At 39.4% G+C, this 27,315-nt stretch overlaps 1 protein-coding gene across 4 annotated transcripts; it reads left to right on the forward strand.

The window, feature by feature from the left end:
• Positions 1 to 8,668: 8,668 nt before the first annotated feature.
• ppp1r26 (protein phosphatase 1, regulatory subunit 26) lies at positions 8,669 to 27,092 on the forward strand. Of its 4 annotated transcripts, none has more exons than XM_034602008.1 (5): positions 17,587 to 17,805; positions 20,844 to 24,093; positions 26,049 to 26,163; positions 26,292 to 26,380; positions 26,458 to 27,092. In XM_034602008.1, the coding sequence occupies exons 2-5, from the start codon at positions 20,912 to 20,914 to the stop codon at positions 26,495 to 26,497; spliced, it is 3,426 nt and encodes a 1,141-aa protein (XP_034457899.1). In that variant the 5' UTR covers positions 17,587 to 17,805; positions 20,844 to 20,911; the 3' UTR covers positions 26,498 to 27,092. The 4 variants fall into 4 exon arrangements, with proteins under 4 accessions (XP_034457898.1, XP_034457899.1, XP_034457902.1 ...); XM_034602011.1 differs by having other exon boundaries at positions 20,844 to 22,501; positions 22,574 to 24,093; positions 26,292 to 27,092; XM_034602007.1 differs by lacking the exon at positions 17,587 to 17,805 and adding an exon at positions 8,669 to 8,873 and having other exon boundaries at positions 26,292 to 27,092.
• Positions 27,093 to 27,315: the final 223 nt, after the last annotated feature.

Raw genomic sequence — 27,315 nt, forward strand, 5'->3', positions numbered from 1 at the left:
TGAAAAGCGGTGCCATAGAAGACGCTGACGAAGATGTCAGGAGAGTTTATGGTGATGAGGGCCGACGCTGATTTCGATGTGCCGGAAACCAAATCATGTGATCTCTGCAGGGGAAATGATACGTTCCATCCTGCCTCTGCCTACTGCACCACCCCTCAACCGAATCCTATGGAGAATTAGCTGTTATTGCTGTGAACAGGTCTGAGCAGAGAATCTCCTGCTGCGCTGTGCATGTGTAAATGGAAATTGCAGAGAAAATCTGTATCAAATTCTCCAGAGAGCCTCTGCAAAACATGTATGAAAACTGCTTAAGAGAGTCCATGAGAAATTGGCTCAAGGATTTGGTTGCACCAGCCACTAATGAACACATTACTAAGGTGTAGCCTCAAGGTCTTCCTTTTTACCACTAGCTCGTTTCGTACTACTGAGCATCATTAGAAGTACCTTTTTAATGGATGAATCTGTTGCTGGACTTTCAGAAAATAAAGTTTTAGAGATGCAACAGATTTATATATTGTAATCTCCATAAACAGATTATTCATGCAAATATGCAGAATCTGTAGACGAGGGACGAGGTTTGGAGGCCGGCAGCCTTCTGGTTTACCTTTCTAGTTTGACAAATCACGTTTTGGTTGCCCACAGGTCCACGTGGAGAGGAAAAGAGGCAGAACGCCTTGACCGAGATGCATCGGCTATCTGCTTTTTAATTTATCTACATTCATATGCAGATAGCTGTTATAGAGATCAGCCAAAATGCGGGCTGGACCTAAAACACCTACAAAAAGTATCACAGCATCGTCAAAACAATAGCCAATGGGCTTCAAGAGTGTAGATTTTATATAAATGTAGCTGCTTATCTGCATATGAGAAATATATGTACTATAGTAGTAGTATCACTGTTTCTATACAGAGGGGGATATTAAATATATTAGCATTATTAACTAATTTAATCAAATGCTGTTGGCATAATGTTTTATTATTGGAGGCATATTGAAATATTTTGGTGATTTGCGATTTGAAATAATCAAGAATTACATCATTGACCTGAAAACGGAATAATGCTGTTTAACAGACAAATTAACTGTACTTCTTATTATCTCTTCTAATGGGTCATACATTACAGTCATAACCTTAGTCTGTTGGTTCAGTGAGCTACACGTCAGTTGCATCTACTAAATGTAAATATTTTGTAGTAACTAATCTCTATGTGAAAAGGTGCAAACTGTTTTACTGAAGTCATGCAGAAACATTTCACATTAGAATTAGGTTAAGTCTGAAGTGAGGAGCAGTTGGTGAAACCTGAGCTACAAAGTCCTCTGAATTAAAGCTAAAATATTTATCACTCAGCATCCTGCACTATATTAAAAAGTATATTCCATATCCCATCAGTCAGTTTCTAATCCAGGGTCTAATGTTGTTGCCCTCGCTCCATTGGTCTGGAGACATATCTCCTGAGCGTTTGACAAAGGAATTATGTACATTATCAGCCAATATCAAAACACATCCACAAAGTCCATTAACTACACTGATCACAATTTGAAATGTGACACTTTAAATGACAAACCCACAAAGCAGTGGCATGCGATGACACATAAATAGGTAAGCAGAGTTGCCTCCTCACTATAAACACAAAAGAATGCTGCTTTTCGCTCCCGCGCGTCACACACCGAACTTCGTCAACAGGAATCAATCACGTCCACGAAAACGACAGAGAGGATGAGTAGCATCGGCTGTTAGTCAAGATAGAAACAAAAACCTGCTGCTGCCACACGTGGATAAATTACAAAATGCCGAATGGGACAGAGAAATAAAAAAACAGCAACTGATTTTAATATTGAATAGCAAAAAAAGACAATCCCAGTCTCCTGTGTAGAGGTGTATCACACAGAAAGAGAATACTGACTTTACATTAATATTTTAATATCGACCGACATCCTAGTGTGGATTAACATTTATATTTGAAATGTGATTGTATTATAACTACTATACATATAGTTATAGAATAGGGTACATTTACTATACGTAAATAATATATTAGGTAAGTGTTCTGTAATAATACTTCCACACCTCTGCAGTTCTCAAGCAATGCTTTAGCACAGCACCCATCACACAGACACACACACACTCCAGCACTAGCCCCTAGTGCGACATGCATATTTTATAGACAACCTTTCACTCCAATCCCAGTACTGAACCCGAGGGGGCAATCTGGTTCAAAGTCACATCGACTAGACAAACATTTTCTTCCCAGCTGCCAAGAACTCAGCAGGATGTGTGATAATTTCCTCAGTGTTAATCTTGCTGTGTTATTTGATCACAGACGATGAATGGAAGTGTTAAATAGCATCCAGCTAAAAGGCTGATATTTTTCAGTAGTATAAAGTGCTTTAGACACAGTAAATATAATTGTGCGAGACAAAACACTGTGATTGTTGCATTTTGCCATTTTTAGGTCAGTGTACATTCTTGAGTCACGACAAATTAATTGCCATCCTTCAGTTTCCTCCGAATTTTGTCGTTTCACTTTATTTGCCGATGTAACAGCTGAACTTAACAGGCCAGTGCCAAGTCACACAATGTACGCTTTCCATCAAAACAGATGCAGATGATGTACAGATTTGTTTAAGTCGCCCTATAGGGCCGACTCTCCTGTGTTTTTCAGGGCTCATTGCAACACCGCTAATCTCTAGGTCTTGGGGGACAAAGGAAAGACTGCACATGATGTCATGTGCGCTTATAATGAGGTTGAATGTGGTTGTGAAAGCCCCAGAGGGAGGGTTACCAGGAAAAAAAAAGAAGACATGTGGGGATACCATCCCTATAGGAGACATATGGTCATACTTTGAAATTCACAAACACTCCTAAAGGCACAAAGTGTCAACTGCTACCAAACTCTGAAAATGTCTAACTCAAAACCTTTCTGATTAAGTAAACTGATTCGGCATGTAAACTGCCTTCTTTCTAGCTTCACGGACGACAACCACTAATAGGTTTATACAGCCTTTCTCATATATGCAATAGCACTATCTGTCCTGTAAACAGACAATGAGGTCAGAGACATGACATTACACAGATATAGAGATGTAGTAGAAGTTTTGTTTCACAGTAACACATGGGTGGGGAACCTTTTGCCTATCAAAGGCCATTTAAACTTAACATCTTCTGCAGGCCATACTAAATTATCAAACACATGTCTCATTTGAAGCTCAATGGCTGTAACGGCTTCTCTTTTCTGAGGCGCCTGATGTCAGATGGTAGTGATGATGGTCATGATATGTGCAGCTGGTTTTAGCCAAAAAAACTTGAATAAAATATTAGTTGTTTGTTTTTTGTTATGTCTGTTGTTTCATCACAGTCCATAGAGTAAAAATGGAAATTTATTGCATTGTCCTTTAAAGTTTTTTCAATGTCTTGTTCAGACAAGGTGATTGTCTGGTTCAAGCAGTTCTGCAGTAGAAACAAGGGATCTTCAGAAATCTCCTTCTGAATGAGATTTAAGCTTCTTAGCAATTAGCTTGCTACCCACAACACATTCCTGCATAACATTGTCTTCGTCAGAATACGATATTTAAAGTGAAAGGTGCTTGCTCGGTACCAAAGTTACCTAAAAAGTGCTAATTCATGAGCATTACTAGCTGTAATGATGCTTGAGATTGGCCTTTCTTAAATCACTTTAATTGTGTCACTGCAAACGAGGCACACTGGCTTGTCTTTAAGTTCAACAAAAAAATGGCCGTATTCCATTTTTTCTGAGATAGCCCAACATGCCACCACTACCTATCTTGATAGTCGACATGATGCTCGTCCAATGACACACAACAGCTACATACGTTCATTCACGCTGACTGTGACCTGACAGGCATACAACTAGAAGGGACCATCCTTAAGCACAAGTTAGTCCACTGTTTTATGTTTTCTCCTATTGCAGGAAAAAAGAATTGCTGTATTTGTGAGTTGCTTTTTTGTAATTATGGATCAATTCTGAATTAATGAATAATTAGTAGTGACATAATTTTCAGTTTACACATGAGTGAGAGTGCTGTTAAACATGTTGGTCCAGAATCTTCCTTATATGGAAGCATCTGCATTCAATCTGTTTTTTCCAGCATATATCCGAGCCAAGACTCTAGTCAGACTGTAAACAGTGAACTGCGAACAGAAGATCATTTCTCACATACTTTTTGTCAGTCGTTTAGGTCCAGATGGAATTTAGGCTAATCTCTATTAACAGCTATCTGCATATGAATGCAGATAAATTAAAAAGCAGATAGTCGATGCATCTCAGTCAATGTGTTCTTCCTCTTTTGAGAACAAATGTTATGTACTTTGTTACAGTCTAATTAAGCAAAATTCAAATAAGAAATGTATGCATTTTAGTCTTTTAACATGTAAAACACCTCTAAATTTTAAAGATGCTATTGAGAATTGTGGGAAAAAAAAAACCTTATTCGATTTCTCTTTTTCTTTAAAGCTTTATTTTTTGGATTATTATCATGAGCTTTCAAATTCTATTCCATTGTGCAGAGGAGAAAAGACAGTTCGCAAATGCAGATGATCTACCAGAGGTAGCATCCTACACAGAAGATTAATCATATTCAAATGAAAGAATGAGTGAGTGGTGGAAGAACTCCCAGTTGCATTACAGCGATGTGATTTCCATGACAGGAACTCATCAAATCATCATTCCCTATGGAGCAGATGTGTTGAAGGCTTACGTCTACTCACTATTTTCCTCTGCGTGTGCGTGTGTGTCTTTCTCTCCCTGGAATATTCCATTACACAAAGAAAGGGGGGGGGGGGGGGCTGAAGGACAGCTGGGCTCAGCCAACCTGCTGAGACAGAAATTAAATGCACTTTCTTTGACAATCAATACCCCGCTGTGCGGAGATGATAGAAGGTTGTTGGGGTTAGAAATGGTGTGTTTATCTGACATGACATTGTCCTTAGAGCTCAGAGGGTGATCGCACACTCAGCGTCTGCAAACTTAGCTGTACACAGCATCACAGGCTCACTAAATCCTCCTCTGTCCCGGAGAGACCTACAGTAAATTCATTAATGAGAGATATTTTTCATCAGTTAATAGACATTAATTAGATTAATTTCAGCGTAGTAGTAGTAGTAGTAATGAAACAAACAACATAATATATCTCCTGTTGTTCCCACTATGGAAGCCTATAGCGGACTATATTTAAATAATTACACCTCTAACGATACCAGTGCCAGGAGTGTCACCTGTTTGACTGTGTTTCCTGTAGAACCAGTATGAGGAACTGGGGGACGCATGCAGGGGAGTATCACTGGTTATGTCACTACAGGGTGAGTTTTGCTTTCCAAGACCTCTGCCGCGCCTCAGGGGAGCCGTACTACAGACTGCAACCATCACTCAAATCACCATAAAGGTCAGGTTCTCGTAGGCAGCCTATAGCGTCCCACCTAAAGACAATGACTGATGTTCTAACTGAAGACTTATCGTGATCAGAGGACTGACAAATTGTGTTTTTATTTTCATTTTGACACCAAAGGAGTGGGATGATGAAGATGTGTGAATGCAATAGACTGGGGGGGGGGAATGTTTCGCTAATTGTATTTGAATATTGCCCGGTGTACAACAGACGAATGAAACTAATTGTCAAATGTCGTTTTCAAAATATTGATAAATTGTCAGTTCTAATCCTGTCTGTTTGGAATGGGCTGTTTGCAGAACAATGAGGCTGCACCACAGCTGCTGCACAAAGAGCTGTTTACCTGAAACTCGAGTCATTACGCAGGACCCCCGAACAGGAGAACCTGTTGTTGTTGCTGTTGTCATGAACAGGAACTGTTGTGAACACCCTGCTGTTGTGATCGTCACTTACTTTCACAAGTCCCAGACGCGGCGGCTACAGAATGCTGGTCGCCTGTTTATTTAAAGTTTATTAATGTTGAACATATCGCATGTGCAAATTGATCCAGATTCTACACTGCACCTCCTTGGGCCCTTAACAATAAACATGGCAAATGTGAAAGCGATGAAATGAAGGAGTCTTGAAACATGCGAGGCCCCGACAGACAACGATTTCAGGATTTGCTGTAACGATCAGACCTCTCAAACTTCTGGAATTATTGTGACTTTACTATTTCTTGCATAAATGAATCAATATATTAATAATATTTGAATACTGTCTATTGTACTGCTTGAAATTACTATGGAAAATTATGTTTCAGACAGAGTTTCTGTTTTCATTTTAATATGGTCATTAAACGCCTACATGAACATTTTTATTATTGCATTTTCATGTTAATTTTCACTAAAATAACACATTAATATGTGGAAAATCACATTACTATGGTGAAATTACATTTTACTTTTCAAGTTTATATTGTCCTTTTGATATAGGCCTCTTTAGGCCTCCATACGCATGGTATGCTACTCTGTTTTTCATCCAATCTGTGTACGCATTGGAAATGTCAGCTTATTCTGGATCACTTGGCTGCTTTCATAGTAATACTCATACTATGGAAATTAATAACAGCATTCATCTCCTCCCACACTTTTTCAACCGTGAAGTCCACGACCATTACATTCCCATACTTCACGTGCCAGCAACTGATTACAGGCAGTAAAATACACTAAAGCATGAAGTCTGGTGCAAAGACAGACAGTGTAAAAATATAAATGTGACTCGTTTGTCTTGTAAAAAATAAATTCTGCCCTGTGAGGAAAAATGTAGATCGTCTTTGGATGAGACAACCTCTGAATTGATGCCAGTCTCTCGGAGGTTGAGAAGGAAAAGTGGTTACGCAACGTGGCCTCTGTGCGACATTGCAGGGCATCGAAATGCTCTGCTGTGAAAAGGCAAGGACATAAAATCGCAATAACAAATATGCCAGAGTGTTGAAATAGCAGGAGAGCCAAATGCAACAGGGCAGCGTCTCATGTTTACTTGTTGGTCGATAGCAAAAAATGACTTCCCCCTGACTGGAGTCAAAATGAACATGGCACAAACCAGTGGGGACAGTGCCACGCCCCTCCAACATCCTGGGAATATAAAGCCTATTTAATCAGATAATAACAGTTTACTCGTACAATACACCTGATAGACCGTAAGCACTTGTGAGCATTCAATAGAAGTTGTTTTTCTGTCTAAATTACATTGTGCACCCCAGACACTCCCACTTTTATTTACAGCGAATAGGGAATATCCGTATCCGATATCCGTTTTTTTTCTTTTTCTAATGTGATTGGTCGACCCCCAGGTACGACCCCTTTCACTGAGTTACTTCGGCTGCGAGCTGACTGGCAAATATATGGCAACTTCAGGTGGAACTGTGGCAAATCCAGTAATTTCTCTACAAAACACCCGTTCACAAGGCGTTCACTTGAACAAAAAAAGTGAGCTTAGTCCAGACCGACCCGATTCACAGATTCAGCAGCCGGCAAGGGATGAGGACGAGTTCTCACCCGAGGCTGCTCCCTCTCTTGGTCTGAGAAACAGAGTTGACAAACTGGATGTGGTTTTTAGTAATGCCTTTTGTTGCTTCCCGTTTGTTGTTTCAAAGTGTCGTCATGGAGGTACTGTGGACAATGACAGGGGTGCGAGACCTAAAACCTCTCTTTGCAAATGCAAATGGCATGACAGTTGCCACAGTCACTTAGACACAATGAGGCTCCATTTCTGCGGCAGTCTTAGCATTGCTCAGCAGCTCGATGAAGGCTACAGGATCGGCATATTGTGTGTTGTGTTGTTTTTGTTGAGTCTGGCTTGAGTTTGATAGTTCACAATCCCCCACTGGCACAAACCCAGGGCAGAATTAATAGGATTCATCTCTGTGATTCTGTTGATTTATTTAATACAAATGCATTTGCTCCTGATGTGGTGAAGTTCCAAAATGGGAAAAAAAAAGTCTAGTTTAATTTCCTCAAGTGACAGTTTGCCAATTCATCTCGAAAAAAACCAATGCCGCAGTTCTGCCATCGACTTCACATGAACAGGATGTCAGAGATCAGTGTTTCATTAAATCATGCTCCCTGTCAAACCTGACAAGCTGATACATTGTTTTCTTTCTGTCTGAAAGGCTTGCATTCACTCCAAGAACAGAAAACTCAGGGGGAAATAAGCTGCCAGGATGTAAATCAATCAAAAAACAATATCATGCACCGATTGAGCCTCTGGCGGCTGCAAAAACAGTTTATTTATTTAAAAAAATATATTTATTAATTTCCTACACACATTTCACATTGAGACATATGACTATAAGGCAGCTTTCATGGTGAAAAGACTCAGTATTTTATGTTAGATATTAAAATGCAACATACGCTCCGGTTTTCATGCCTCTGCCTGCTCAGTTAACTGGAGACACAGTCAGATTTAATTATGTGTTATGCTTTGTTTCTTTAGACGATACTGAACAGTCATTATGTTACCTTGGTTCCTGTTTGGATAATGTTTGGTTCTACACTTAAAGGTAGGGTAACTCATTCTGGGGAATCACTGTTGATATTTGAAAACAAATAAACCCACTGGTCCTTCAGAAGCTCCACCCCCCCACATTCATTCACACGCGTTGCCAAGGTGAACGACTGACCTCAAAAAGTTGGAATTAGCCACCACAAATATTAGCATTAACTGTGGACAAAGTACACCCTCTGCTTGTACACAAACCACACGTTCACCGGTGTCCATGACTGTCTGCTGCCCACCCGGAGAACATTGTGTACCAGTGTGTAGTCGCCATGACCCCCAGTGCAGTCCGGAGACATCGCCTGGAGCAGTACAGGAGCCGTTGCTGATCTCAAAACTCACTGTGGTCCTGAGGCAACTCCAGGTGGCCTCTCCATTGTAACTTTCTTCCAACTTCCCTGCAAGTCTTTGCCTTTTCCTCATCATCACTGGGTAAGCAGTGGTCTATGGTGCCTGAGCATTTAGCATTTAAGGCGTTACTATGAAAATGATTGTGGGTGTAACGTCCTGTAAGATGGTTCTGAAATAGTCATGGCATTGTACGTGAAAGAGGATAAGCGTTCTGTTAGCATATACTGTTTTACGACCTTTCAGAGACCTCCATCTCGCTCCCACTGCCCCTTCACTCCTGCCCCAAGTGCATTGAATTAATATGGCTAACTACATCTTTAGGTAAATTTGTGTAGCGTGTTCTCAACGGAGATGGAGATTGCAGCCTGCTAATAATAATACAAATCATGATCATAATATGGAATTCAGGTTTGTGCCTTCTGAAAAAAGTAATTGTTTTCTTTACTTGTCCTTTTCTGTGAAGCCCTTTGTTTGCGGCTGGTTTAAAAGGTGCCATGTAAATAAAGCTATTATCCTCATTGAGTTAGATGGTTCTGCTGTTTGTTGGTACATCGTAAGATCACTCCTGATTAATGTGGTTGGCTCAAACACGCTGCCTTTTTTTTGTCAAAACAGATCAGCGCTGGCACACTGCGCTTTGTGTGGGTGGATCTGCATATGTGTATACATGTGTGCTGAGTGGGAGCAGGGTCACAGCAGGGGTCTTGGCTTTCTCTCTGAACATCATCCTCAAGCCTTTTTACATCTCATTGTAAAACCTCCTTCTGTCAGCTCTTACTGTAAGGTCTCTCTCTGCAGTGTCTGTTCCAGGGCTCGAGGACACTTATTTCTTTCTTTCTTTTCACCCTGTCTCCTCTCAACTATTGTTGTTTGTGTACACCTGCGAGACATATGCACTTTTAGTTTTTGACAGGCGCAATAGGAACAATAATGTCCCTGACCAGTGGGATTTTTGGGCTGCGGATCAGTTTCGTTTTTGGTTAACAAACGTCAGCCATCGCATGAGGTCGTCAAGCTCCTCTGAGGAGATGATGCAGATTGAGAGGAGACAAATTGACTGTGAACTTTGTGATGTAATTAAATCTGTTGCTGCACCACCTTCCTCTTGTCGGAATATAATAAATACTGCAAAAGAGAAAAACTGAAGCAACATATTGGGTCTCTGCTGCCCCCTGTAGCAGCAACACTGTGTCTCCGATGAGAAACTCTACGCCAGATAGAAGATTTTACAAGAAATATACTGACGATGGGATTTGTTTTCATGTAGGAAGGAAAAATCTTACAAAGACTGTAGTTGCTGATATTGCATCTTGGTGCTGACATTAACTCTGCATAACAAAGAGCATGTACTGTTTTGTTTTTTTACATAAATAGACATATATTTTGGACCTAAATATATAGTTGAGGTTACTGTGTCTATACAGAATATTATATGTAAACATAACAGAAGGGGAGTCAATCTGCCATATTGACAAATGATTGATGCAAGAAGATTTTGTCTTTACATACAAGTACAATAATAAGTGTGAAGCTCAAAAATAAAAATAAAAACATTATCTTTCATGTTTCTTTAGCCTTGAGACGTAAAGCATGGCTTTTATATAATAGTTACTATACAACTTTATAAGCAACATTAAATTAAATGTATATTACATTTTAAATGTGTTTAATGACTATTTATTTTCATGCATTTTATTTTACGTATGCTCATGCAGTTCAGTTTTCACCTGCTTTACTTCCCTTTACTGCTATAGTTCATTGTGTGTGATTCCTGTAGGACTACACTGCCATCTAGTGGTATTTTGCAGAACATCTCACTTACTAAAAAGGTTGTAGATAAAGATAAGACCAAAGTCTGAATAGCTTTTTATTGTGTTTTAAGGTAAAAACCTGATGAAAAACCTTAATTCACAGTATTTTAAATATGTCACTGAGACGTGTCATTAGTCCTTACAGCTACTAAAGTGTTGGTACTATATCACTCTATATATACCGCTTCCTTCTGAGCAGCAGCACTGCTCTGTCCTGTTTGTGGCTGTGCCTCAGGCGTTTGATTCTGTCAGCCATGAGCTGTCTGCAGGCAGACTAGAGTTTGACAGGGCTACAGAAAAACATCTGGGTGTTTACACTGAGCGTCGTGCTTCTTAAGGTTGATACCAGTTTTTCTTTTTCAATTTTGTCCTATAACAGTCGTAATTAACACAGGCGTTTGTGATCCAATCCATTCTTCCTTTAATTATAATTTTCTTCCACTGGTTACATGAGGAAAATTTAATTAAATACAAAGTCATTTAATCATGGCTTGTGTTTGTTTTTCAATTTGTTTTCTTGGATTCGGTTGCACGGAAATTATTTTCTCTCTATAGTGGTGCTTGTTTTTCTTTTTCTTTATCAGTTTTTAGAGCATGTTGTGTTTCCTGCATTAACTTGTCTCCTCTTACTCCTTCAATTCCACCAAAGTATGGACTTCATGTAATCAATTCCAGCCTACATGAGTCCCAAGTGATGAACATGCCAATTTTAATGAAGTTTAACTTTTTTCCAGGATTCAATTATAACATCAGTGTGTGTAAGTATAGGTATGGATTAGTTATAAAATAAAGCCAATCTATAATATAGTTAATATTTTAACATAACATAATGTTTTTCTGTATGTGTTTTTGACACTACTGGATCCTTTTTATCAATGTATAAGGTATCGATTTGGACACTAGCTGTACTAAGGGCAGTTGCATGAATTTAGGCTCCTTAATTTCACATTTATTTATTAACTTTAACATTGTTTTAGCCAACAAAAACATGGTCAACTTAAACATTTGGAAGAGGACATTAATAATCTGACTGCCAAGACATGAAAGGGCTGCAGTATTCCACACTGCGGTATATTTAATTTAAGTTGAATTTATGGCTAGCTCTACATTTCAGCACAGATGGAACCATTACAGTAAAACACTCAATTAAAAGAGTGTCTGCTTTTATGTATTTGGATAAACAGGTGGGCTTTCTTTTATACTTCACATTAAACATGTAGAGAGCCTTTAGGTATAGTAATTCTGCATGGTTGTTCAGTCTGTTAATCTGCCGTGGATCTTTCTTTGTTCCATAATGAAGACAAACAACATCGCTGAGTGTACAGAGAATGTGGGCAAATTATCAGGACCTAGAAAGAGAAATCAGAGTCAGCACAAAGTACCAGCGATGCCAAGTTGCAGCCTCAGGGAATCAGTTTGATCACATTCCTACTGTAGAGGTTCTAGTCTACTCATATTTATGAAATCAGCAACAATAGTATTCTGATTGACAGCAGCAGTTACCTTCACATGTTTGGAAGACCAGCTGAAGGAGACACAAGGCGCATGTCCCCTTACTTTTCCCCTTCCAGGTTGGAGTGAGTGGTTGCTGTCCATGGTGCTGAACCTCCTTTCTTTCCTCTTTGGTGTCTTTTTGCTCGACGTAGCTGACAGCATGTTCTGGTAAATGAACAGAAACATGGAGATAGAAAGTAAAGGGGGATGAGAGGGACTGTATTTCCATCAAGCCTTTGTTTTATTATCAAATGAATGATGGAGTTGGTGTGAGATGCACATGGTCCTCTGATGTCTATTCTTGGTGCGACATCAGACTCAGTTTTATTACCCAAGCACCGAGAACTGGCTGAGCCCTTCCTCTACTGCATGCAAATTGAAACATCGAATGACCGGACGAAGAACATTTCAAGGTCAGGGGTGTAGCAATGTGCTAGAGTGGTGCTGTCGCCATTCTCTGCACCACCATGAAGAAAGAGCAAACTGGTTTACACCACAGATTGTATATAAAGGTGGACAACACAAAGGCTTCCAAAAAGTGTGGTATAAGTGTCTGGATCGCTACCTGGTGGCTGGCTTATGTGTAGGTGATGAATTATTTCTCCTCTATGTTAATGGATTGGACATGTACCAAACTAAAAAGTCAAAGTACAAATACGATTATTGTCATTATTGTACGTTTAAAATAGGTGATTTTATGATATAAAATGTGGTGAAACATCAAGATTAACAGATGAGACCGACTTGCGATTGGTCGAGTGTGTGAATCGCCAGATCCTCGATACTGTGGCTCCATCCCCCGACTGCAACTGCGCAGAGTCGGGCTCTAAATGCACAACATGGCAGTGTTCGTATCCGGGATATTTTAGCTTCATTTCTGGACAGATGCAGGAAGTGGAGACATGTCATTTTATTTACAGTCTATGGTTTAGTCACATTACCAATGGTGCAACTTGAATGGGTTAATTACTTGCAGTGATTATTGGTGAAAATGGAGCAGTGGACAAGAAGACAATATTGGGAATCCCAAAATAGAACCTATACAAGTGAATACTGTGGTGTATTGTAGCATAGTAGTATAGTTATACTATTTTGGCTCCATGTTCACTATTAGTTTTTATGTTATGAGTTTTATCATCAAAACATTGTTTGAATATGGACTTAAAATCCTCCCAATTACCTATTTTACTGATTGTGAAAATTGACTAAACAATATAATTGTGTAGATGCCTTTTTATCCCTTGTCAGTGTAATGCAGTAGGTACAATGTAGGTAAAAGTGTGTTTGTATATGTGTACATGTCATATTTAATGTGCAAACAAATGAATATAAATTCAGATTTAAATAGCCCATGCATTAATATATATTATTGCAGCACATGTTAAGGTGCCGATTGCAGCCTTCGCTCAGGTCTCAGGCCTGTTTTGAATGAGCCCTAATAGAATACGTATAACTTGTGTCTATTGGCATTCATGATCTCACCTGCTTGATTGCAGGAGAGATTAACTCAGACCAAAACATTTATTACAAAAAAAACAACTCCAACAAACCCTAACCCCAACTGATAACTTAGCCCCATTCATTAGTAATTAGGGAATGTTGCAGACCATGAAACTTTCAACTTGTTTACTAAACTCACATGTCTGACCTGTTATATGCATTAATTTCACTGTAATAAGAAAACCATAATCACAGGTATTAAAATGCCCATTCATTTTTTTTTCATGTTGTTTATATTAATTAATACATGCATATCGACATCATCTTTGCATGTAACAGTGGCTCTCATGCGTTGAACCGCCCCTTATCTTTAGGAAAATGGTTTTATAGTATTAGAGCTATATTTAAAGGTTGAGTATGTAGAATTTAGTGACATGATGTGAAGTTTCATGTTATAGCTGAATACCCCTGACCTCATCCTCCCCTTCCAAACATGAAAGAGAACCTGTGGTAACCTTCAGTTTTCATAAAAACTCAAAGGGTGTTTAGTTTGTCCAGTCGGGGCTACTACAAGAAACATGGCAGCCTCAATAGAGAGAACCCCCCTGATGTAATTATAAAGTATTTCAATATAAAGGGCCCATTCTAGGGTAAATAAAACAACAATTTGTATAATTTAGATGAAACACACTCATGAACACATCACTAGGATTATTTTATATTAAATTTCTGTCAATAGATCCCTTTCACCTAAATCTTACACACTGAATCTTTAAGTATTTCAAATTTGTGAAACTGAAACAGTTAATATATATATGGAATATCACACAGCACCAATGAGTAAGAGTGTAAAATGAAGTGTTAGGCAATTTTCACGACATGCAGTGAAGTAACTTTTTCTTGTGTGCCACTAATGACAACTTGGGCTCTCGCTTTAGCAGCCAGTAGTGCACAGTAAATTAGATCCACAGTCACCCATCAACACCTCACAGAAGGTGAAAAAATGCAAAGGACGTCATCACTTTTGCTTCTTTGTTAACATGAAAATGTTCAAGTTTGACCATCTGATGCAGGCTCTCAGAATATGGAAACAATTAGTCTGTTGACAGAAAAAGAACTACTTTGATCCTTGGTTTCTTTGATTTCCATCATCTTTCAGCAAAACATTATGAATTAGATATCTATACGTTTTGGACAAGACATTCAAAGATGCTACCTCGGGTTAATTTTGTACTCCATACGATTAATCACTTATTCAGACAAATAATGGGCAAAGTAATTGATAATGAAAATAGTCATTATAATATCATAATAATCAGCCCTAAAACTCTCAATGCTGAGATGCAAGTGGCCATTTATTATATCAATAAGAAGGACGATACTGGAGTAAATGGCTCTGAATCAAAATATAAACTTCACTTATTGACCAACAGCAAACTCGAAACCAAATAGAACAAGATGCGTAACTCACAGAATCCAAATGATGTGAAACTGGGAGGATCGTGGATTCAATCTTCGAGGAGCAGTGTTGTTTTTTTGGGATCAGAAAAGTAACCCTGGAAAAAAAAAAGATAAAAATTTGGCATCTATCACTTGAAACAGTCCATGAACAATCAGATCACAGAAGCACACTTGTAAGATGATGCATTATGAACTTTGTGGACCAATTGCAAAATCTCCAACAGGAGTGATATTAGGTAACACTGTAACTTTGTCACAATATAAAGAAAATGCATCAGAATACAGGAATCTGCTCCTTATCCCCTAAATTCTAACAAAATAATATTAAGATATTTGAAAATGGCAGCTTGAAGGACTTATGAGAGCATGTTTGTCCTAATTTTGCTTTATTCAAGATTACACACTATGTACACCACATATTTTGGACCAGATCCAGATAAATGGGCAATTTTGTTCACTTTCTTCTACATAGAGGTATGACGTTATAATTTTCTCTCCTATAGCACTATGATTATTTTTTGAACTAGCTGATTAGTTCAATAAAATATCAAGAAATTGAGACAAATATCTAACAAACAGTTAAAAGCCAAATATATTGAATGCGCTATTACAGGAGACTATCAATTGATATCAATCAATTACCAAAATAGTTGTAGATAATTTTACTGTGGATCTAAACATCGATTAATCGACTCATTTCTGTGGCTCAAATGATGATCCAAAAATCTATAATATCTCTGCTCTTATTGAGATTCCTCAGTATTAGAACTCTGAACATACCCATTATCCAGTGTCCATTATGTGGCTGAATGTTTATATCCACAGGCTGAGTTAAATATTGTCCAGGTACAGGTTAGATGTACTATATGTTATATTTCATAATATGTTATAAATTACACATCATGATGCAGGAGCTTAATTTGGAGACGAGAAGAATTTCAGTTAACCACCCTTTAGTCGTTTTGTGCTCCTCTTGGTCTTTGCCATATAATGTGCTCTTTTGTGTCTTGTGGTGTTTCAAGAAAAACAAGGAAACCTTCACTTGTGATGTAGTAAGAAATATTTATGGAACCTCATCAAATCAAGATAAGTCAAATCTGTGGAAAAAGCAAAAGTCAAACGAATAAAAGGTGTCTAGTCGAGTTCAGAGGCATTTACGTCACATGTGACATTTCTCATGCCAAGCAGGTAAAGCATTCCAATGAAGATCATAATCTGTGAATGTTTAATATCCCGGCTCACAAGCATTTTGGCTTTGAACACAGTTTCAAATCTCTGTGTTGATGCATTCAACTTGATTTTGATCCTCTGGTGTTTTCATGTTGTTGTTATTGAAGCTAATGGCAACACTCCAGGGTCCAAGGTACAGCGCTTCCTTTCGGGGCATGTTGCAGTGAGCTCGATGAAAGATATTTGGCAAATGCATCGTCATTTGGTATATTTTACAGCATTCAATCTGCCAAAGCACCTCTTTGTAATTAACCTCCAGATGTAGAGTAACCTTCCTAAAAGAGTTATGCTGAGGATGTCACAGCTGTGCATCCTGAAGTGCCCTACTTCAATAGACGTGCTTTAGTAAACACTGCAAAGAGAACCAATATAGATATTGCATATTCATTTAAATTCAGGGGCATGGACCGGGGACAAAGAATGTGCCATGAATGGGAGGAATAATAATGCATTTTCCTTCCTGGAAAGATATTTCAATTATATTGTCATGCTCGTATTGTCTGGGATCAAATTAAAACGTGCAAAAAAACTAAAGGGTGTTGATGATTTGTTTGGGTGTATCCAGATTAGTTCATAAATTGAAGGCTAGAAACATATTTTGATAATCGATGAGTCGTTGTAGTTGTTTTTTGCATAAAATTCTGTGGTTTCTGCCTCTGCAATGTGATGAATTGCTGCTTCTCGTATTCTTAAGTAATAATAACCTGTATGTATTTGGGTTTCGGGTGTCGGTCTGAAAAAAACAATACAAAATACAAATTTAAAAACTTGTAATTGGGACTTTTCATTGTATTTTGACATTTCCTAGATATCATTAATGAAGAAGATAATGAAATTCTATCAACTGATGATGAAAATAATCATTATGGTTGCAGCCCTAGGTGTAATCTAGGCACATATCTGCTCTTGGTGAACACACAAATGAAATCAATGGATGACTGGCTCCAAATTGATGTCACGTGACCTTGTGGGGACATTATTCCCATGTTTTAGGATCATAATACAGATATAACAGTGAAAAGTTATACAGCGGATTTAAGGGAGAACCTCGTCTAAATAACAGAAAATAGTCAAATAAATAGTAGGTTTTTTATTCCAGTAAAACTCCAGAGTTGATAGATCGGTTTCTAAATCCATCAAACTCTGCTGCGATGAGAGACGAAACTTTGTAACAAGAAGGCGTTGCTCTTGGATACAATGGGGAAATATATTAACGCTTATTTCGCAAAAAAATGTTTCCAGAAAACCTGCTTCGTGCCTTAATGCACGACAAACCCATATAAACGAGTGTTTTCTGTCATGTAACCGGGTAGAATATCGTCAAATAGGAAGTTAAGTGTGCATATTTCCCCGGTGCCATATTTGAAAGGCTTGGCTTGACTGTGGCTCTGGAGGAAACTGGTCCGCCCGGCAGTCGGAGCGGAGGAGGGGGCACTCGGCGGTGAGCTCCAGGCGGTGTGTGTGTGAGCTGCTGACGGACACCGACACATCTCCTCGACGGCTTCTCGAAATACCTTCAACCGTCGCGGCGATGACCACGCTCCTTCTCTAGCGGCCCTTCTGTGTCCCCTGACCGGGTAAGTTTTCGACTCGTGCACCGTCTCGTCCCGTGGGAGAGAGCCGAGGCTGGGAGTGCGAGCTGTGGCCCAATACAAAGGCTTTCTTCGGCGGAGAAAATGCCGGGGCTGCAGCAGCCGGGAGGCCCGCTTGTGTCTTTCAAGTCACCGACTAGCCGCGGTTCTCCCCACCGACGTTTTCCCATCTCCGCCTTCCTTTCTCGCATATCAAGCCCCTTCGTGTTTCACTTCAACACATCCGTGGGTATTTTATCCGAGTTTAGCGGCGCCACAGAGCGAATTTAGCGGGTTTTGACAACCGTGGCCGTCCACAAGAAACATGGTTGCTCTGCGGAGTCTCCTGACGCCTCACGCCGGGCAGCGGTGCAGTGAGTGCCGCTTGGCGGTTACGGGGACAGCCGGGGTTTGTCTGTAGCGACCAGGAAAACGTCCGGGGGGGGAACTGCTCGCAGCGACACGTTTCGCTTATGTAATGGATGGAAATGGTGCCCGCTGATGCTGGCAGGTCTGAAGAAACTTTCTTTGTACACATGATGTGTCAAACAAAGTTGGCGTTAGACCGGGCTCGGGTTTCGATGCTACTCTTTAGCTCGCTCTATGCGCCTTTCGGCATTTTTTTCAGCGGGGCGGCTGCGGTGACCACATCCTGGTTCATCCTTCCACCAGCTTCAACAGCCCATGGACGAGGCTGTTGTTGGTGGTGTAGTGACTCAGTGTCCGGCCGCAGACGGTGGCTGTTTGTCCCTGCAGCCTGCACACTGAGCCGGGAGGGGTGGATGTAGCTGCACCTTGAAGCATCGCAGCAGAGCGACACCTCGCCCGGGTTAATGCCCACCGATAGCATGCTTGTTCGTGGGGTTGCTACACGGTTTAACTCTGGTTGTGGACGTATATTCACTCGCAGGACAGTTTCACAGTCCTACTGGGTCCAAGCTCCACAGGACAAGTCCATCCTCTGTTCAATCTGTGTGCAACACATGGTGATAAAAGTGCATCATTTAACAGACATCTGCAGTCTAGAGAAGGTATTTAACTGGTTTAACTTGTATTTAAGAGCAAATTCTGATCTACAAGAACAAAATCCAGGTGGCGAAAAGCAATAAAGTAGCCGATATATACACAGATACTGTCATTAACAATGGTGAGGTAAGTACTCACATCCTTTACTCTAGTTGAAGTACTAATATGCAGAAAGTACTCAATTACAAGCTAATTTCCTACTGCATTCAAAATCCCATGTAAGTCAAAGTGCAGAACTTCACTGTATTATCAGTAAAATGCAGTTGAAATGTCCGAGCTGATATTATTATTATTATTATTATTATTATTATTATGTGTGAGTACTGTTGGCAGTAGAACCAAGCTCCGTCTGTAAGAGTCTAGTAGCTGTTTGAGATGGAGCTGGTTTTAACAATTTAATCGTAGCCTACTTGACTAAACTATAGTTTAATCTGAACTGAAGTGGAGTGAAGTAGTTGCAACCATGGGACATAAGGCCCGTCCATAGACAGTAGGGCACATCCAGGGGGTCACAAGGTGAATCTGGGGCGGTGTTGACATGATTAATCGGAGAGGAGAAGGAATCACATCTGCTGTACACATCTATAATCATTGAATAGTTCTACCATGACCTTGACCAGCAGCTCAGGTGAGAGAATCCAGGCGCTGTGTTTTTGTGAGGGGGTCACAAGTCAAAAATGAGCTACTGATTTACTACATTGTGTTTTCTAAGTTAATATGTTTTAATGTAAAACCATATCGGTACAACATTTCCATCCAACATGAATATAAAGTAACATAAAATTGAAGTATTTAAGTAAAGTACAAGTACCTCAAATCTGCACTTTCACTCGACAAAGACAAGTTACATAAATATGATCATTTAAAGCTGTTTGATTTGTGAAATAGACTCAGTAATTAGAAGAGAAGAAGCCAAAGCAACCTGTAACTTCATTTCCTACTCCTACAGCATCTCACCAGCGTTAATTTGGAGGAAAAAGTTCAAACAATGTGAAGGTTTAATTAGCTAATTAGTGCAAACTATTGATCCAAACTGTTTCCCTGATGCCTGTCAGGCTCAATAGATATAGAATATGTGACTCTCAAATTGATTGAGAGGAGTCTGGGGAGCTTTAGGGCTCTTTTAGAGGGTTTCACTGAGCCCCCGACCAACAAATTGTTTACCCACCTAAACAATATAAGAAAGAGAACATGTGTTAAATTAACTACTGAGATGATGGATCTCTTTTACCTTGGTCTAGAAAGGTTTGCAAAACACCTGATTTGTATAATTCGATTGTAAAATGTGTTTGAAAGAAAATGTCAACCAGTAAAAGTATGCGTATTACCCAATGCCATAATCAAATCCTAACCGAGGTAGACAACTAATGGGTCTAAGGGACTTATGATAGAAAAGGCATCACATTACTAGGTGCAGTAGAATATGATATTGAAACACAGTTGTTTTATTTGGGCTGCCATAATATGGTTTTAATGCTCAAATCACAGCACTAATACTCCTTATGGTTGGGCGATGAAACAATGGGAGTAACTATCACAATATAAGTTTCATCAATATATATATATATATATATATATATATATATATATATATATATATATATATATATATATATATATATATATATATATATATATATATATGTATGTGTTGCTTATGAATTGTACAATCACAATGAGGTTGTATAACAAACTAGAAAATTCCTCCCTAGAAATTTTGAATGTGTGCAGCGTGCTTCCTGCATGAAGGCATTATTGCATTAATTCAATTTCCTGACTTGCAGGAACATAGATCTTTTCTCATTTACTTGAATAACTAGGGAGGTAATGATATCAGATATTATAATAGTACAGACATAACGGCTTTGCTTTGGGGCTGAAAAATGTGTTGATTAATTGATTTGTCAACACAGAAAAAAGTAACTTGGACAGATAAATTGATTTAAGATATATATTATGAAGATGATTATTTTGAATGTACTTTGACCTTCCTGGAACTATTTTTGTTTTCTTCATAGATTGAACGATGTGATTGGGATCGGAGGCAGCTGCACTCCAGTGGTCGAGGACCTCACCCTACACTAGAATGTACTTGATGAATGTGCCACCTGTCGCAGTGACAACAGAATGGAGAACATGTGGCCCACCTGGAGGCTATAGCCTTCAGTGCTTCAATGACTCTGACCCTGAGTTGTCCACCAGAGGCACACCTATCTCAGACAAGGTCCAGATGATCATAGAGAGCCTTAGGAGCACCCAGTCCTCACTCGAGATGGGCGACGAGCTTGAGGGAAATGTGCTATCAGGACAAGACGATCATTCCCAAGTCTGCAAGGTTGCAATGGGTTCTTATGTGGGAGCCAAATCCAAAATTAAAGGTCCCACTGAAACCCCGCAAGCTGATGCTTCCTCCCCAATCAACCATGAGAGCAGTGACTCCGACAGTGATGGTTCTGTAGACAGAGGAATTGAGGAGGCAATACTGGAATACTTGAAAGAAAGGGGTGATAACAAACGCAAAGCAGACCCATGTTCCACGTTTCTCCAAGCTTCCAAAATTCAGAGGAAGGATACAGCTAGTCCTGATGTTTCTGAACAGACCTCTGACATTAATACATTCTTGTTTTCAAGCGACCCCTATCCAAAAAGTTTCAAAGTCGAAACCCCGACAGCACCAGCTGTTATACCTGTAAAAAAGTCTATCAAAAACAAGGCCTCCCTTAATGACAATATTGTGAAGAAATTAGATTCTGATAAAATTACAATGACCAAAATTCCAGCCTTCCCAGTAAAGGTGGAAGAAGACTCCAATGATTCCAGTAGTGATGATGGCATCGAAGAAGCCATTCAAATATACCAGCTAGAGAAAATGGAGCAGCAGAACAGAGGGGAAGAATTAAATCTCCCTGCAAGCAAAGGGGAGTCTGATTCCACCAGCGATGATGGGATTGAAGAAGCTATTCGCTGCTACCAACTTGAGCAACTTAAGGAGAAGAGTGTCCTGAAACCATTCACGCACACAAAAGATGCCTGCAGTAAGTCATTTATACAGGGTGTTGGAAGTACAAGCATTGGAAGCATGAATAAACCCAAAGTGAGGAAGAAGAAGACCAGAACGGAGAAAGAAGTGAAATCTGTACCTCCATCTGCTTTCATATCCAAGAATTCACTATCAGAGAACCAGAAAGGTAATGGAAATGGTTTACTTTCATTTAAAGTGGAATGTCTTAAAGATCAACCTACACCTGCTCCCCCAAAGGCAAACACAACGGCAGAGCTCATGTGTGCTGAGGCAATATTGGACATTTCGAAAACTGTTTTGCCCGGAGTCTTCCATCCCAGTGTTGACCTTGGCAGTTGTACGACTACTGAATCTCCCTCAAAGTCTTCAACCCCTGACACTTGCCCAGATGAGGAAAGTGATGACAGCTCCATCGATAGTGAAGATGGGATTGAGCAAGAGATCAGAATGTTTCTTGAGCAGAAGGCCCAAGTTAACAAACTGCCACCTTGCTCCACTGTTACCCAAGAGCCTCAAAGTGAGAATGAACCAGAAAAAGTGAAAGCAAAACAAGTTGCAACCCAGAAGAAACCTTCAAGAATGTCGGTGACACAAAGAAGAAAACTCAAAGAGGAAAACAGTAGCGATCCCAACATGTCAGGTATTGATAAAAACATGACAGTAACAGCCCCGATATCTTTACCTGATCACAGAAAAGATTTGAGCCCATTGATGTTTTCCAACAGAAGTCAGACTCACCCAATAGCTGGATTACATAAGACTGAACAAGGTGGCGATAAAAGCAGCTCACTTGACAGTGACGAGGACCTAGACACTGCCATAAAAGACCTGCTCAAGACAAAAAAGAAGACAAAGAAAAAGACAAGAGACTTGAAGCGGCAATCAAGGAAGTGCCTTAATGATGAAGAATCACTGCTAACAAATGCCTCACAGACCAAAAAGTCCAAACCTGAGCCTTTTTCTAAGCGCAGTGCTGTGAAGAAAGTACAGAAGATTAAAGATGAAGTGAAAGATACAACTGGATTGAGTCAGATGAACATTTCTCAACATAAACAAACTGATCAAAGTAACGAGCAGGATGTGCATGGAGGTGAAACACGGACATGGAAAGGGACTGAAGGTCAAGACTCCATGTCGCTGCACAACTCTCACACTCTTCTTGAGGTAAAGGAAGACAGTACTTCAGTAGACAGCGACGATAGCATTGAGCAAGAGATCAGAAGATTTCTGGCTGAAAAGGCCAAAGTACCGACTGCAGTGAAAAGTAAAGACGCAGATGTATCAAGGAATGGTACTGTCGTGGTTTGTAGCCTACTTCGAGAAGAAGATATCCATCAGGAAAATCAGCTGGCTGAAATTCCAAGACAAAGTATCACCAACCCTTTCTCTAGACAGTCTCTTCCAACACCACAGAGTTTGGTGCCAGACATCTCAACCGTTGGTGCACAATCACGTCTGTCCTCAGTCCAGTCTTGTAGCCCCAGTCCTTTTGAGCCAGCAGATGGGGCAGGGGCTGCTAGAACCGAGCAAAGGTGGTCTAACACGGGAGGAAGTGAGGTCCAGGAAGTTGCCCCACAGTTGGAGAGAGTTAAACCGGTTTTGAGTTCCAGCATTGCCCATTCTCGTTCTGAGTCAATCAAGTGGCGTCAGAGCCTGGGACTCCCGATTACTGACACAAGGACTCTCAGTCGGCTACCATTCCATATCACCTCATCTAAAATCAGCAAGACTGCATCAGCAACTCTACCATATCAAAGCACAGGCATCCACCTCAGTTCACAGACTCCTGTCTCTGCTTGGTCCTCCACAAGGACCAGCGTAGCACCCTTCCCCTGGACTACAGAGAAGACAGTAAATACCACATACAGATCCCCTGTTTTGAACCTATTGTCCGCTCCCAGGCAGCAACCAAGGTTGTCCTTTACACAGAGCCAGGCACCTGGCCACAGCTCACCTTGCCCTTTAGAAGGAGAGACGCAGAGTATGGTGCATATGCCTAAGGACAAGAGTGTGTTTGTCGAACTGGAATCAAACAGGACCAACCATGTCCAGGTCCGAAGCAGGGAAAGGAGCGAGGGAAAGGAGACAGCAGATTTGCTAGTTGAGATAAAGAAAGAAGGCAAGAGATTGAAGATAGGTGATAAAGAAATGCACCTAGAAAGAAAACAGGAAGAATTTGTAGATGAGGCAGATTGTGAGTCAGTCAACAGGATAAATCCAGAGAAGAAGCAGGGCTTTTCCACATTGTAAGTATTTCCTTTGGTCACTATCTCCCATTACATCATAATCCAACTTCTATAATAGTTACGTTTTTGATTGTGCCCTGCAAATACATTACAATCAAGCCTATTCATTTATACACTCTAAGGGAATGTTTGTTAATACAATTAAACTAAACAGGCATTTTTTATCTGTTTGTACATTTATACAGCTATGTAACATAATGGCACCATTATGACAACGTTTTTTTGCCCAGAGGTTGATCCATATCACTGAGCCTTTGAAAAGCAATACACTGACTGAAGAGGCAGACTGCATGAGTAGAACTGCAATCCAAATTCACAATACTTTCTTGCAGAAAATGTCCTAAATATCCATGACATTGTATGTAAAAAGAAGTGATCCAGAAAATAACCTGTCAGAAAAGTCCAAAATGCTTAAAGTAAGGATGGTATCTGTTTTAGGTGTCACTGGAACAACATGAATTATAAATCAGAAAAAAATGTGCAGTCATTTCATAATCATACACGAGTTACGTATCTAAACTTAAAGATCCTTTTATGTGCAAAAGTTAAAAAGTCATCATTGTTCATGTTTTTATCAATGTCCTATTTAGTTGTATCTCAATAAAAGCCAGAACACAAATATATATTTTATGATTAGAAATGTCACATTTAGATGTCCAGTACATCAAACCTGACACATTTAACACAGCTTGGTGCCATGACTGAGGTGGTTAAGGAGACAAGAAGGGGGGGGGGGGCTTGTACATGGGAAACATAATTAGACCTGAAACCATTGTTTGATCAAAAGAAGATGGTTCCATCTTCTCAAATGTAAGTTTGCTCCTTTTCGTCATCAAAGTATGATACACTGCTTAATTAATGTGCTTTTGAACTGTCGGTCGTAGCAGAAGAACACATTTGAAGATGTCACCGTGGGCATTTTTTGCCTCTTTTTACTACGTTCCTTAGAATAGAAGATGGATCAGTTGATTTACAAAATAATTGGCTAATTAGTCAATGACAGTAATGACAATATTTGTTAATAGCAAACCATAACCCTATTATTGTGGAAATCATATGTAGATGCAGCAATATACTGTTGCTAAAATATTATAATAAAATCTTGAATAACATGAAATTAAACTCATCAAAATAGTTTTAAAATTTTCCTAAATCCATATCTTTAAATCTTTAGTAAAAACACCCCGTCCGATGCTTTGCCACTGTAAAAACAAACTTAAATACAAATCTGATTCACTAAATCCTTTCTAACTTTTGTACATAAGAAGAAAATGTCACGCTTCATTGACCCTTGACCCCTAATAGGCACCTCTTTTCCGAGCTATTGTAGTGGAACAAGCTTGTGTCAATTCTCAAATAAACAGAAGATATAATGAATTTACCCCACATTTGTTTGTTAGAAACAGTGCCTTTAATTCACTGTATGGTTGTAAATTAATAGATGGGAAGTTGAAGCTCAGTTGTTGACGTAAGCCACTAAAACAGTCTTGGACTTGATACCTCTACGACTCAAGTTTTGTTCCACTTTCCACAGAAGCCACATTATTACTTCTCTCTGTTTTGCTCAACTTAATATTTAGTGTGTTCATTTCTTTGTCATGTTAAAGTTTTCTTGAAATTCCTATGTGAAAAAAGGCTATTTATTTTTGTTTATCAAAAAAAAAAGTTACCGAACATGCTGTGCATTGCCAGGTTTTGTAAATATTTTGTAAGAAGTGTTTTTTTTTTTGTTTTTTTTTCATTTTCTCTTTCAAATGAAAAAAACTTTGCTGTGTCTTAAGTGCATCTGTGTAATAAAGAGTGTGATCCAAACAGCGGTGGGTCTTCTTCATTAATACAGTTTGATTCTTTGCAGCACTTCCACTTGAAGATGGATGCTTTAATGAAGTACGGTATATGATTGTCAAGTATTAATGAGGAGTGGTCTGACACTTGTCCTGCTCTGCCTTGCCCAGGTCTTTGTCCAGTGCCATTGACCCTGGCATCACCATCAGACCTTGCATAGCTCTCACCACAGAGGAGAGAAGCAGGATGTTCTGCAGGAAGCAACTGTCTGAAAATTGCAAGAAGGTACAATGAAATAAAACAAGCTTCGAAGCTTCACTATTTGTATCCTTTTCGTGATGAAGCCAGATGTTCATCAAAACGTTGTCCTGACCCACTGCAAGTATTAAATATGTAATTCACAATGCTTGCAGGGGAAAGCCTCTCTCGTTAGTATACCTGTGCAGAAAAGAAGGACTCTGCAGCGCGTCAAAAGAAAGCTGCAGTTTGTTCCAGTGGACAGGTATGTGATTGTCTCTTCAGCGAGTGATCACTATCAAACAGAACGTTTCATCTCAGTTCATTTCCATCTTTTTGCAGGAGAAGTGAAGCACCCAGCGAGCCCAGCATGACCAAATAAATCTCTAATGTGCATGTAGAACAATGTTTGATGTAACAGTCTGCAGGTTGTTGGATAATTACTTTGTACTTCATTTAAGTGTTATTTTATTGAAGGTTTCTTGTCAGCTTTGATGTTCCAGACTAATGGAAGTTTTATATTTTGGAATATACCCTTTATTTTTATTGTCCCATTTTTTATTTTTGAGAAAACAATGGTTAATGCCCTGTTTATAATGTTATACATTTAGTAGAGCTTCCAAAATTCGCATTAATACATGGGGAAAAAAAGTTCAAGTTTACTAATTTGTTTATGTAGCAAATAAAGGGAATTTCGTTTTGGAGTAAAAAAGTAAATTCTAATATGCAGAGTTTTAGTATTTTTGTTAAATGCTATTGTATATTGTATATTCAATTCACACTGGGTTGTCATTGGCCATAGATGACATGGGTTTCTCTTCACACTGCAGCTGTTGTTTATAGAATGTCTCTAATGTGTCATCTTTATTGCCAAACATGTTCTTATGGAGTTATTTCTTGACGTTAACATTTATATACATTGTATAGCTCTGTAATAGTAAGGCATTGCTTCCAGTGGTGTTGAAGTTTTTCAATAAAGTTGTGAAGGTTTTTTTGAATAATAATTTGGCATCCTGGGTATTGTAGTCCATGAGGAGTGAGAGGAGGACACGTGAGGAGAATATCTTAACAAGTGAGATACATAAACACTGTGTTTAAGGAATTTAACATCTTATACGTTTATGTGAGCACTGAAGTAATGAGGTCCGTGGAGCGAGCCATTTTTCACATTTTTGATTTAATAGAGAAACATTGAAGACG

The sequence above is a fragment of the Hippoglossus hippoglossus genome, chromosome 12, assembly GCF_009819705.1.
Source record: "Hippoglossus hippoglossus isolate fHipHip1 chromosome 12, fHipHip1.pri, whole genome shotgun sequence".
In the NCBI taxonomy this organism is placed as follows: Eukaryota; Metazoa; Chordata; class Actinopteri; order Pleuronectiformes; family Pleuronectidae; genus Hippoglossus; species Hippoglossus hippoglossus.

Coding starts and splice junctions, on each gene's coding strand:
- ppp1r26 (XM_034602007.1), top strand. CDS start 20,912: ATGTACTTGATGAATGTGCCACCTGTCGCAGTGACAACAGAATGGAGA. Junction 24,094..26,048: donor AAGCAGGGCTTTTCCACATT/GTAAGTATTTCC, acceptor TGCCTTGCCCAG/GTCTTTGTCCAGTGCCATTG. Junction 26,164..26,291: donor TGTCTGAAAATTGCAAGAAG/GTACAATGAAAT, acceptor CAATGCTTGCAG/GGGAAAGCCTCTCTCGTTAG.